This window comes from Chelonia mydas, chromosome 2 (genome assembly GCF_015237465.2).
Source record: "Chelonia mydas isolate rCheMyd1 chromosome 2, rCheMyd1.pri.v2, whole genome shotgun sequence".
NCBI lineage: Eukaryota > Metazoa > Chordata > Testudines > Cheloniidae > Chelonia > Chelonia mydas.
Genome location: NC_057850.1, coordinates 262169096 through 262183162, shown reverse-complemented (window position 1 = coordinate 262183162; position 14067 = coordinate 262169096). Strand labels below are relative to the sequence as shown.

The following is a 14067-nucleotide window of genomic DNA, read 5'->3' as shown; positions in this document are numbered from 1 at the left end:
ATCCTATCTGAATCCCAGGGCCTCCGCACCCAGAGGGAGCAATGCCACCCTGATCTCTAGCCTGCAGTGACACTCTGCCAGTGTAACACAAAAGGGTTTATTAGTCGTTGGGAATACAGCATAGAGCAGACCTTGTTAGCACAGAAATCAGGAACCTTCAGCAAAAACCATCGGCGGGGCGCTGTGCCCAGAACCCTGGGCTCTGCGCCCCCCCTCCCTCGAGTCTCCTGGTTTTGGACTGAGACTAGTTTCCACCAGCCCAGCCTCTGACCCTCTATAGCCCTTCCTCTGTCCTTTGTCCCTTTCCCAGGCAAAAAGGTCACCTGATCTCTGTTCCCAACACCTTGCAGAAGAGAGGGCCATAGGTTGCTAGGTTACAGGGTGTCAGCCATTCTCTGTGCAGATGGTACTCACACCTGCCTTCTAGGTCTCTGCAAGCTCACACACTCTTATCCCACCACCTAGATACTTAAGCCATACATAGGGGAAACTGAGGCGTCTCTCCCCACCGCGGCAGCTCTGGGGTTGGAGCTGCAGTATAGGTGCCTCTTCCCCCGTCTGCGGCAGGTCCGGGTTGCGGGAGGGGCATCTCTCCCTGCTGCAGTCCTGAGTGCCTGCATGGTGCTTAATAGGCTGATGTGCGCCCACGCAGCTTAGACGGAATTTAGAAGTTGAGCCCATTCAAACAAAATCCATTTTAATATAGTCAAATGCAAAGTTATTAATCAAGGAATGCAGGTTATTACAGAGCCACAGATTCAGTGCTCTGGAACAGTCCCAGGAAGGCCGCCTTCAGGGAGCCAGACCGCCTAAGGGTCACACTCTTTCAGAAGGGCAAGCCACTTGGCTTCACTGCCTCCTGGGGCTGAAACTTGGAGCCTTCAGCACCCTTGCTTCACGCCGTGAGCTCCCTTCAGTGAGTCCACCTGAGATGGGCACTTGAGGGAGACTTGTACCACCAAAGGGAGCAATGCATCCCCACCTTCTTAATCTGCAGTGACTCTCAGCCAGCGCTGTAAAAGCAGGAGGGTTTATTAGATGTCTAGAACACAGTGTAGAAAATCCTTAATTAACCTAGAGAACAGAAAGTTATAGCACAGTCCATCTGGGTTAGTCCTAGAGCCCTCTGATCCCTCTTTAGTCCCAGTCCAGGAGCATCTTCCTCCTTCCAGCAGCCCGCACTCAACAACCTCACCTGGCCCCTCCTTTCTCCTTGTTCCTGGCAAACATTGTCACCTGGCCTTCTGTGACATTGCACCCCATAATGCTTTATAGAAATATGCTTATGAGTGTAAATATGACCTAACTGGAACACGTTTTATGCTAGATATGCCATGTAACATATCTTTGCAAAGGTTATGTTCTACTGAATGTATTCATCCTATTCATATGCATGTATCACTTTTATATCTGAAGTTATGAGTGATGGCTCTATGCTTGTATTGAAAGTGTTTGCTGTAGGAAGGCATATTTGGTCAACGTAGTGTGAAGGGGTTATTCAAGTAATTGGGAGTACTTAGCTAACAATGGACCTTGGGAGACACCAATCCACATGTAAGCTTTCCTGGAAACATTCAAGCTAACATGTAAACAATGGTATTGGCCTGCAAAAAGCTGAATCATTCATAGACATGTGACTTGCCCAGGTGGCTAGAGACTCCATCTTGTGGAGTGGATTTTACACAGGAGAAGAGAGCGGTTTCCACCCACAAGGGAAAGACTATATAAGCCCCTGGAAACCCCTCCATTTTGTCTTCAGCTGGCTCAAAAGATAGCCTCTCCACCCTAAACAGATGCCTGAAAGAAACTGGAACAAAGGACAGTAACTACAGGGGTGTGAGTGATTGCTGGACCCAGACTAGGAGGAAGTCTAGTCTGTCAAAGAAGCTTATTGGAACATCTCTGAGTGTGAGATACCTGCGTTTAGTTTCCTACTGTACTAGGCTTAGACCTGGGTGTTTTTGTTTTATTTTGTTTGGTAATTTAATTTGCTTGGTGTTTACTTTGTTCTGTCTGTTATTACTTGGAACCACTTAATTCCTACTTTTTATATTAAATAAAGTCACTTTTTAGTTATTAATTAACCCAGAGCAAGTGATTAATTCCTGGGGGAGCAAACAGCTGTGCATATCTCTCTATGAGTGTTATAGAGGGCGAACAATTTATGAGCTTACCCTGTATAAGCTTTATACAGAGCAAGGGGTTTGCTAAGATACGGGATGTAGATCTGAGGTTGAAAAGGATTCTAAAGGGAGCGGAAAAGAATCCCCTAATTATCCTTCATGTGGGAACAAATGATACGGCTAGATTCTCACTGGAAAGTATTAAGGGAGACTGTGCTAGGCTGGGGAAGACGCTTAAGGAAATTGAGGCTCAGGTGATCTTTAGTGGGATTCTGTCTGTCCCTAGAGAAGGGCAACAAAGGTGTAACAAGATTATGACTATCAACAGATAGCTTAGGCAGTGGTGCTATAAGGAGGGCTTTGGGATCTATGGCCACTGGGAGGCATTCATGGATAGAGGACAGTTCTCTCGGGATGGACTTCATCTGAGTAGAGAAGGAAATAGACTTCTAGGATGGAGGCTGGCACAACTGATTAAGAGAGCTTTAAACTAGGAATTAGGGGGAGATGGTTGGGAGATGTCCAGGTAATCTCCACGCCAGAATTTAGCATTGAGAGGAAAGAAAATGAAGTAAGAGTGGATACAGCCGTGGGTAGGAGGAAGGGCAGTGTAGATACAAGTCTAATAGGTTATACTGGTAGTAAAATGACCGTGTCTAATAGGGTACAGAATGTGAGTGAGGCCAAACAGCAAAAATTAAGATGTTTGTACACTAATGCGAGGAGCCTAGGTAACAAAATGGAGGAACTAGAGCTACTGGTGCAGGAAGTGAAACCAGATATAGGGATAACAGAAACATGGTGGAATAGTAGTCATGACTGGGCTACAGGTATTGAAGGGTATGTGCTGTTTAGGAAAGACCGAAATAAAGGTAAAGGTGGTGGAGTAGCACTATATATCAATGATGAGATAGAATGTAAAGAAATAAGAAGCGATGAAATGGATATGACTGAGTCCATCTGGGCAAAAATTAAATTGGGGAAGAAAACTATTAGAGCCTCCCCTGGGATAGTGCTTGGGGTGTGCTATAGACCGCCGGGATCTAATTTGGATATGGACAGAGCCCTTTTTAATGTTTTTAATAAAGTAAATACTAATGGAAACTGTGTGATCATGGGAGACTTTAACTTCCCAGATATAGACTGGAGGACGAGTGCTAGTAATAATAATAGGGCTCAGATTTTCCTAGATGTGATAGCTGATGGATTCCTTCAGCAAGTAGTTGCTGAACCGACTAGAGGGGATGCCATTTTAGATTTGGTTTTGGTGAGTAGTGAGGACCTCATAGAAGAAATGGTTGTAGGGGATAATCTTGGCTCAAGTGATCATGAGCTAATTCAGTTCAAACTGAACGGAAGGATTAATGAAAATAAATCTGCAGCTAGGGTTTTTGATTTCAAAAGGGCTGACTTTCAAAAATTAAGGAAATTAGTTAGGGAAGTGGATTGGACTGAAGAATTTATGGATCTAAAGGTAGAGGAGGCCTGGGATTATTTTAAATCAAAGCTGCAGAAGCTATCGGAAGCCTGCATCTCAATTAAGGGGAAAAAAATCTTAGGCAGGAGTTGTAGACCAAGCTGGATGAGCAAGCATCTCAGAGAGGTGATTAAGAAAAAGCAGAAAGCATATAGGGAGTGGAAGAAGGGAGGGATCAGCAAGGAAAGCTACCTTATTGAGGTCAGAACATGTAGGGATAAAGTGAGACAGGCTAAAAGTGAAGTAGAGTTGGACCTTGCAAAGGGAATTAAAACCAATAGTAAAAGGTTCTATAGTCATATAAATAAGAAGAAAACAAAGAAAGAAGAAGTGGGACCGCTAAACACTGAGGATGGAGTGGAGGTCAAGGATAACCTAGGCATGGCCCAATATCTAAACAAATACTTTGCCTCAGTCTTTAATAAGACTAAAGAGGATCTTAGGGATAATGGTAGCATGACAAATGGGAATGAGGATATGGAGGTAGACATCACCATATTTGAGGTAGAAGCGAAACTCAAACAGCTTAATGGGATTAAATCGGGGGGCCCAGATAATCTTCATCCAAGAATATTAAAGGAATTGGCACAAGAAATTGCAAGCCCATTAGCAAGAATTTTTAATGAATCTGTAAACTCAGGGGTTGTACCGTATGATTGGAGAATTACTAACATAGTTCCTATTTTTAAGAAAGGGAAAAAAAGTGATCCGGGTAATTATAGGCCTGTTAGTTTGACATCTGTAGTATGCAAGGTCTTGGAAAAAATTTTGAAGGAGAAGGTAGTTAAGGACATTGAAGTCAATGGTAAATGGGACAAAATACAACATGGTTTTACAAAAGGTAGATCGTGCCAAACCAACCTGATCTCCTTCTTTGAGAAAGTAACAGATTTTTTAGACAAAGGAAACACAGTGGATCTAATTTACCTAGATTTTAGTAAGGCATTTGATACCGTGCCACATGGGGAATTATTAGTTAAATTGGATAAGATGGGGATCAATAGGAAAATTGAAAGGTGGATAAGGAATTGGTTAAAGGGGAGACTACAACGGGTCCTACTGCAAGGTGAACTGTCAGGCTGGAGGGAGGTTACCAGTGGAGTTCCTCAAGGATCAGTTTTGGGACCAATCTTATTTAATCTTTTTATTACTGACCTTGGCACAAAAAGTGGGAGTGTGCTAATAAAGTTTGCGGATGATACAAAGCTGGGAGGTATTGCCAGTTTAGAGAAGGACAGGGATACCCTACAGGAGGATCTGGATGACCTTGCAAACTGAAGTAATAGTAATAGGATGAAATTTAATAGTGAGAAGTGTAAGGTCATGCATTTAGGGATTAATAACAAGAATTTTAGTTATAAGCTAGGGACGCATCAATTAGAAGTAACGGATGAGGAAAAGGACCTTGGAGTATTGGTTGATCATAGGATGACTATGAGCCGCCAATGTGATATGGCTGTGAAAAAAGCTAATGCGGTCTCAGGATGCATCAGGAGAGGTATTTCCAGTACGGATAAGGAGGTTTTAGTACCGTTATACAAGGCACTGGTGAGACCTCACCTGGAATACTGTGTGCAGTTCTGGTCTCCCATGTTTAAGAAGGATGAATTCAAACTGGAACAGGTACAGAGAAGGGCTACTAGGATGATCTGAGGAATGGAAAACTTGTCTTTTGAAAGGAGACTCAGGGAGCTTGGCTTGTTTAGCCTAACTAAAAGAAGGTTGAGGGGAGATATGTTGTGCTCTATAAATATGTCAGAGGGATAAATACCAGAGAGGGAGAGGAATTATTTAAGCTCAATACCAATGTGGACACAAGAACAAATGGATATAAACTGGCCACTAGGAAATTTAGACTAGAAATTAGATGAAGGTTTTTAACCATCAGAGGAGTGAAGTTTTGGAATAGCCTTCCAAGGGAAGCAGTGGGGGCAAAAGATCTATCTGGCTTTAAGATTAAACTCGATAAGTTTATGGAGGAGATGGTATGATGGGATAACATGGTTTTGGTAATTAAATATTCATGGAAAATAGGCCCAATGGCCTGTGATGGGCTATTAGATGGGGTGAGATCCAAGTTACTACAGAAAATTCTTTCCTGGGTATCTGGCTGATGAATCTTGCCCATATGCTCAGGTTTAGCTGATCGCCATATTTGGGGTCGGGAAGGAATTTTCCTCCAGGGCAGATTGGAAGAGGCCCTGGAGGTTTTTTGCCTTCCTCTGTAGCATGGGGCACGGGTCACTTGCTGGAGGATTCTCTGCTCCTTGAAGTCTTTAAACCATGATTTGAGGACTTCAATAGCACAGATATAGGTGTGAGGTTTTTTTTTTTTGTAGGAGTGGTGGGTGAAATTCTGTGGCCTGTGTTGTGCAGGAGGTCAGACTAGATGATCATAATGGTCCCTTCGGACCTACATATCTATGAGTCTATGAACCCCATTGGGAATGGGGTATCTGTGTGTTGGAGACAGCGGCACTTCTTTAGCTGTTTTCAGTTAAACCTGCAGCTTTTGGGGGACGTGGTTCGAACCTGAGCCTGGGTTTGTAGCAGGCTACTGTGTCTGGCTCAACAAGGCGGGGTACTGAAGTCCCAAGCTGCCAGGGAAAATGGGCTCAGAGGCAGTCCCAACCCACCAGGTGGCAGTCCCAAGGGGATCTCTGTAACTCAACCCATCACACCTTCTTCTTAGCCCTTTGTTCTCTAGCTGGTCACACCCACTGGCTTCCTAAGGGAGTGGGCCATCTATGGTTGTTAGTTGTTAGGTGCCAAATGTCTGGGCAATTGGAGTGGCCATTATCTTTTCGGACTCTCCATGGGCTAGCTCAGCCATTAGTGGTGATCTTCAAAAGTCATGGAAGATGGGAGAGATTCCAGAGGACTGGAAAAACGGCAAATATAGTGCCAAGCTATAAAAAGGGAAATAAGGACAACCTGGGGAATTACAGATCAGTCATCTTAACTTCAGTACCCGGAAAGATAATGGAGCAAATAATTAAGCAAGTAATTTGCAGACACGGGGTTCCCTCCCTTGCTTCCCAGGTTTGGGGGGCAGCTCCAGGGGCACATTTGGGTGTGGGAGGGGCAGGAGTGGGGTACATCCTGTTCCTCACAGGAGGAGAGGAGAGAGAAGATTTGCACTGAGCTGTTGGGCTCTTTGCTCCCCTTTGCCCAGCAAGACCAGCGAGGGGAGAGGAGAGCAGGGCTGAGCGGTATGAGGAGGCTGGAGCTTCTTGCATCATAGCAACTCCATTACTCATAACACTGTGCTGGTGGCAACAGCGGGTTTGTGAAGGCCGCATCAGGAGCAGTGGCATAGCCAGGATGGGACACGTGGGTGGGCCCTGACTACAGATGTGTGGGCAATGACAGGGGATGTGGGGGCTGGAGGAATTGGGACTGCTTCCCCCCACCCTCTCCAGCCGGCCTTGGGGGCGATGGACATGCTGGCCAAGGGCCCTCCGCAGCCCAGGTGCATACCCAGGGAGCAGGGACAGGGCACGGAGGCTTGCCCCCTTCTGCCCACCCTCCCAGTGCTCCAGCTGGAGAGCGGTGTCGGGGCGTGGGGGCTTGCCTGCCCGCAAGCCCCCATGCCCAGGCTGGAGTACCGAGCGAGCGGAGCGGGGTGAGCCCTCGACCCCACTCCCCGGCTGGAGCACCAGACGGTGGAGCGGGGCAAGTGCCTGGGCCGAAGCAGAGCTGGGGCTGCGGGGATGGGCCTGGATGCTAAGTGCGTGGGTCGTGGCCCACCCGTGGCTACACCCCTGGTCAGGAGAGGGAGCTCCTAGTGGGGGGCTGGGTGTGAGGGCTGGGGTGGAGGGGCCGTGAGGCCAGGGGCTGATGGCACTAATGGGGAGGCTCTTGTGCTCTCCCCCCAGGCTGACATGGAGGTGCCCATCCCCAAGTACTTTGTGAACCAGAGAGCCAAGGCCCTGAAGGAGCGTCAGCAGGTGCTGTCTGAGATCCTGGCCCGGGTGGAGCCTGGCATGCCCTGTGGGGTGAGTGCCTGCCCTCCGGCTGCTCCTTTCTCTGCCGAGGAGACTCCCACCAGTCACCTGAAGTACGAGGGGCTGGAGGTGCAGGGCTGGGCTAGGCCCCAGTGGATGGGCGGGGTGTCGGGGTGGCATTGCAGTGGGAGGGGTGGGGAGAGTTCAGCAGAGTGCCGGACAGTCCCAGGTAAGAGAGGTGGGGTCTGCACCAGGATGGGCATGGGTCAGGAGAGAGGGGTGGGGCCGTACCAGGGCCGGTGGTGGGTGCAGGGCAGAAGGGGGAATGAGGACGGTCTAGGGCCTGTGGAGGGAGATGCAGGAGTGGGGGCAGGGCTGTATCGGAGCCCATGGGAGAGTGCAGGGCAGAAAGGAGGGTGGGTCTGTATCAGGCCAGCGGGGGGAGGCGGAAGGGGGGAGGATGTTCTGCAAAGGAGGGTGGCTGGAGGTTTGTGAGGCCAGGTGTGCTCCCAGGGAGGAGCAGGGCAGGAAGTGGGGGCTCTATCAGGGCCTGTTAGGGATATAGAGCTGTACCAGGGACCATGGCGTCCTGTTACTGGTGTTTCCCATGTATGAGGTGTCTGAGACTGGCCCTGGATGGGTTTGATAGGGAATTGTGGGCAAGCCTGGGGAGAGTGCAGCAGGCCCCCCTTGGCTGTTCTCCCTGGTGCCCTGGCTGGGGCACGCTATGGGGTGTGCGGGCTCTGTTCTCCCTGGGGCTGGGGCTGGCCATGGGGCATGCGGGCTTTGTTCTCCCTGGCACTCTCGCTGGGGCTGGTGCCTGTGGCTGGGGCTGGCATGGGATGGATCAGGGCACAGATTCACTGACCCTCATTGTGCCCTGCTTCCGCAGCCATCCCGGCCTGCCATGCTGCGGGACGAGGCCGTGCAGCTGGTGCAGATGGCAGAGCGGATGCGCCAGGGCCGCCTGCGTTCCAAGTTCATGTGGGAGATCCGGCGGGACGAGGAGCGAGAGAGGAGGGCCCAGGAGAGTGGGGCCAAGGAGCTTGACCGTGAGCAGGCCGCCATCTGCATCCAAAAGGTAAGGATATGTCCAGCCCAGAGTGTAGGGTTGCCAGGCATCCATTTTCTGACCAGAACGCCTGGTCATAAATGGACCCTGGTGGTTCTGGTCGGCACTGCTAATCGGGCTGTTAAAGTCCGGTCAGCAGTGCAGTGGAGGCTCGGGGCTAAGGCAGGCTCCCTGCCTGCCCTAGCTCCGTGTGGCTCCTGGAAGCAGCCGCTAGGTCCTTCCGTCCCCTAAGCCCAGGGAGGCTCCACGCGCTGCCCCAGCCCCGAGTTCTGGCTCCACAGCTCCCATTGGCCAGGAGCTGCGACCAATGAGAGCTGCAGGGGTGGCGCCTGCAGGCACAAGGGCAGTGTGCAGAGCCTCCCTGGCCGCCCATGCACCTAGGGGCTGCAGGGACCTGGTGGCCACTTCCTGGGAGCTGTGGTAAGTGCTGTTGGGACCCTGGACCCCAAACTCCCTCCTGCACCCCAACCCCCTGCCCCAGCCCAATCCCCTTCCGCACCCAAACTTCTTCCCGCACCCTGCACCCCCTGCACCCCAACCCTCTGCCTCAGCCTGGAGCCCCCTCCTGCAACCCAAACTCCTCATCCCCGGTCCCATCCCAGAGCCCACACACTCAGCCAGAGCCCTCACCCCCCCCCACCCCCTGTCCCAGCCCGGAGCCCTCTCCCGCGCCCTGAACACCTCAGCCCTGGCCCCACCCCAGATCCTGCACCCCCAACTAGAGCCCTCACTCTTCTGCACCCCAACCCTCCGCCTCAGCCTGGTGGAAGTAAGTGAGCGAGGGGGAAATGGAGCGAGCATGGGTGGGGCCTCAGAGAAGGTGTGTGGCCTCGGGGCAGGGGTGTTTAGTTATGTGCAACGAGAAAGTTGGTAACCCTACCAGAGCGTGGGGGCGAAGGGCATAGGATACCCAGCAAACAGGCAGCTGCTGGGTGCCTGGGGAGCCAGAAATCAGATCTGAGCTGTGCTCCCCACTGCCTGGTGATTCCCATTTCTCCCTTCTGGGCTCCAGCCACACTCCCTGCTTTCAAGTCAGTGGCACTGCTATGGCTATCCGCATGGCCCCACAGTATGCCAACATTTTTATGGCTACTTAGAACAACGCTTCCTCAGCTCTCGTCCCCTAACGCCCCTACTCTACTTGCGCTACATTGATGACATCTTCATCATCTGGACCCATGGAAAAGAAGCCCTTGAGGAATTCCACCATGATTTCAACAATTTCCATCCCACCATCAACCTCAGCCTGGACCAGTCCACACAAGAGATCCACTTCCTGGACACTACGGTGCTAATAAGCGACGATCACATAAACACCACTCTATACCGGAAACCTACTGACTGCTATGCCTACCTACATGCCTCCAGCTTTCACCCTGACCACACCACACGATCCATCGTCTACAGCCAAGCTCTATGATACAACCGCATTTGCTCCAACCCCTCAGACAGAGACAAACACCTACAGGATCTCTATCAAGCGTTCTTACAACTACAATACCCACCTGCTGAAGTGAAGAAACAAATTGACGGAGCCCGAAGAGTACCCAGAAGTTACCTGCTACAGGACAGGCCCAACAAAGAAAGTAACAGAACACCACTAGCTGTCACCTTCAGCCCCCAACTAAAACCTCTCCAGCATATCATCAAGGATCTACAACCTATCCTGAAGGACAATCCTTCACTCTCACAGATCTTGGGAGACAGGCCAGTCCTTGCCTACAGACACCCCCCCAACCTGAAGCAAATACTCACCAGCAACCACACAACAGAACCACTAACCCAGGAACCTATCCTTGCAACAAACCCGTTGCCAACTGTGTCCACATATCTATTCAGGGGACACCATCATAGAGCCTAATCACATCAGCCACACTATCAGAGGCTCGTTCACCTGCACATCTACCAGTGTGATATATGCCATCATGTGCCAGCAATGCCCTTCTGCCATGTACATTGGCCAAACCGGACAGAATAAATGGACACACATCAGACGTCAAGAATTCATAAAATCATAGAATATCAGGGTTGGAAGGGACCTCAGGAGGTCATCTAGTCCAACCCCCTGCTCAAAGCAGGACCAATCCCCAATCAACATTATAACATTCAAAAACCAGTTGAACACTTCAACCTCCCTGGACACTCAATTACGGACCTAAAAGTCACGATTATTCCACAAAAAAACTTCAGAAACAGACTCCAATGAGAAACAGCAGAACTGGAATTAATCTGCAGACTGGACACCATTAAATTAGGCTTGAATAAAGACTGGGAGTGGATGAGTCATTAGACTAACTAAAAACTATTTCCCCTTGCTAATTTTCCCCCTACTGTTACTCACACCTTCTTGTCAACTGTTTGAAATGGGCCATCCTAATTATCACTACAAAAGTTTGTTTTCTCCTGCTGATAATAGCCCACCTTAATCAATTGGTCTTGTTAGAGCTGGTATGGCAACCCCCATTTTTTCATGTTCTCTATCTATCTACTGTATTTTCCACTACATGCATCTGATGAAGTGGGTGTGACGCAGCAGGGAGAGGGGACTGTTGACCTGGGAATGTGGCAGGGGAGTTTCAATGGGAGACCTGAGAGCCTGTAACCTGAGCCAGGAGGGGGAGGGGGAGGTGACACCTCTGCCCAGGAATGTGAACAGAGGCTGCAGGAGGGAGCCTGCTGGGGGAGTTTAGTTTCAGTTTGGGGCGGGTAGTGGAACGCAGGGAACCCCAGGGCTGGGGTCTAAGCTCCCTGCTCCCCCAGAAGGACTTGACTGAGGGGTTCTGGTTGTACCCACAAGCTCTGATTGAGACTGTGTTCCTGTTGTCCAATAAACCTTCCGTTTTACTGGCTGGCTGAGAGTCTCAGTGAATCCCAGAAAGAGGGGTGCAGGACCTGGATTCCCCCACACTCCGTGACAGTGGGCTTCAGCCCACGAAAGCTTATGCTCAAATACATTTGTTAGTCTCTATGGTACCACAAGTACTCCTCGTTCTTTCTGCTGATACAGACTAACACGGCTACCACTCTGGCTCCCTGCTTTCAGTCCCAGGGCTGAGAACATGCCCCGTGCGGGAATTTCTCATGGCTGCATTTCTGCCTCTGCCCTGGAGGTGGCACTCTTGGACTGCCTGAGAACACGTTCTGGAGAGTTGCGGGTCCTGCTTAGAGCACTGTATTGCAAACTTCTGGGTCCCATGGCTGAGACTGGGGCCCCATCCTCCAGGCCCTGGCTCTCCCAGCAGTCACAGCTTGGCTCCTGGGCCTTGTCGGTTGCCTCTCCTCGAGCTGCTTGCAGGCAGCCTGAGGGCTGGATCCCATCAGGGTGCAGCTGTCCCCAACAACACAGCCCATGGGTGTGCCCCGCTCTGGCATGCAGTCCTGTGCTGAGCTGGGTGGGGTTGTCATACTGCACAGCATTCTAGGCCAGTGGTGCCCTGGCCAGGCCGCTGGGTGTGGGGTTCACTCTGCAATGTGGGAAGTGCGGGGGCCTTGGTGTCCTGGGAGCATCAGTGCTGGGGGCTTTGTGTGTTTGAGTCCCAAGTCCCTGCCTCATGCCCATTGTTCCAGGGGTCAGGAGGCACGAGCAGCCTGTTCAGGCTGTGTGGGGAGCTTGCCACAGTGAACCCAGGTGCCAGTTCCAGTGGGACCAGCACACACCAGGAGCAGGGCTAAGAGCGGGGAAAGGCACTACTCAGTCCTCTCCTCCCCCCTCACTGCCCAGAGGTGTAGCTCCCCCACCTGCCCATCATCACCCTGTGCTCACAGCAACCACCGCAGCCTGCGCTTGCTGGGCAAAGCGGGAGTTACAGGCCAGCTGCCCAGAGTCACCAAGCTGCCAATTCTTCCCAGATCATCTGAATCAAGTCTAAAACGGCTGTTCACCTGGTTACTTCTTCTTCTTTAAGAAACAAAAGGTTGTCCCCAATGTGTTCCAAGAACTTACTGGAAATTCTGCATTTTGCTGTATTACTTTTCCAACAGGTAGTTTAAGTCCCCCATTACTACCAGGTTTTTGGTTTGGGATATTTCTGTTATTTGTTCTAGAAATGCCTCCTCTACCTCCTCGTACAGATTTGCTATTCTACAGTAGACCCCTACCATAACATTGCCCCTGTTTCCCTCCTCCCTCCCCTTTTTATCTTCACCCAGCAACTTTCAGCTGGTCTGCCTTTTGCCTCCTTCTGGACCTCAGAACAAGTGAATATATTCTTGATATATAATGCAACACCACTTCCCTTTTTTTCCCTGCCTGCCATTCCTGAACAAGTGATATCCCTCTATACCAATATTCCAATTATGAGATTTATCCCACCAAGTCTCTATCATGCCAATTAAGTCATAATTTAGCTTGTGTACTAATACTTCCAGTTCTTCCTCTTTATTCCCCATAGTCCTTGCATTTGCATATAAACATCTAAAATATCGAGCTGTCTCCCTCACTGATTTCCTTCTTGTTCTCCTATGATCCTATTGTAATTTTCCATGCCCCCCCACCAACATATACCCTCTGTTAAGGTTGCCTTTTTCTATTTTTACCTATGGGCTTTTGCCACCTACCCCCTTTGAAACTAGTTTAAAGCCCTCCTCACTAGGTTGGCAAAGAAAAGCTTGGAAAAAGACAAAGAGATACAGAGGCAACTCATGGACGTGATCCTGAGCCAGATTGCCCTCCTGCAAAACATGCTTCCACTAGGCCAGCAGGCCCTGCAGGCCCATAATTTGGGATCCAGTCATGTTCATAGAATCATAGAATATCAGGGTTGGAACGGACCTCAGGAGGTAATCTCGTCCAACCCCCTGCTCAAAGCAGGACCAATCCCCAACTAAATCATCCCAGCCAGGGCTTTGTCAAGCCTGACCTTAAAAACCTCTAAGGATGGAGATTCCACCACCTCCCTAGGGAACCCATTCCAGTGCTTCACCACCCTCCTAGTGAAATAGTGTTTCCTAATATCTAACCTAGACCTCCCGCACTGCAACTTGAGTCCATTGCTTCTTGTTCTGTCATCTGTCACCACTGAGACCAGCCAAGCTCCATCCTCTTTGGAACCCCCCTTCAGGTAATTGAAGGCTGCTATCAAATCTCCCCTCACTCTTCTCTTCTGCCGACTAAACAATCCCAGTTCCCTCAGCCTCTCCTCGTAAATCATGTGCCCCAGCCCCCTAATCATTTTTGTTGCCCTCTGCTGGACTCTCCCATTTGTCCACATCCCTTCTGTAGTGGGGGGACCAAAACTGGACGCAACACTCCAGGTGTGGCCACACCTGTGCCGAATAGAGGGGAATAATCACTTCCCTCGGTCTGCTGGCAATGCTCCTACTAATGCAGCCCAATATGCCATTGGCCTTCTTGGCAACACGGACACACTGCTGACTCATATCCAGCTTCTTGTCCACTGTAATCCCCAGGTCCTTTTCGGCAGAACTGCTGCTTAGCCAGTCGGTCCC

At 50.2% G+C, this 14067-nt stretch overlaps 1 protein-coding gene across 1 annotated transcript in view; it reads left to right on the top strand.

Moving 5' to 3' along the window:
- The window catches only part of IQCA1L (IQ motif containing with AAA domain 1 like), a 78366-nt gene that overhangs the window by 12155 nt on the left and 52144 nt on the right, over positions 1 to 14067 (top strand). Inside the window, exons 2-3 of the mRNA XM_043538848.1 lie at positions 7479 to 7584; positions 8429 to 8628. Of these exons, the coding sequence (XP_043394783.1) occupies positions 7479 to 7584; positions 8429 to 8628 (306 nt within the window). The remainder of the gene's footprint in view (positions 1 to 7478; positions 7585 to 8428; positions 8629 to 14067) is intronic.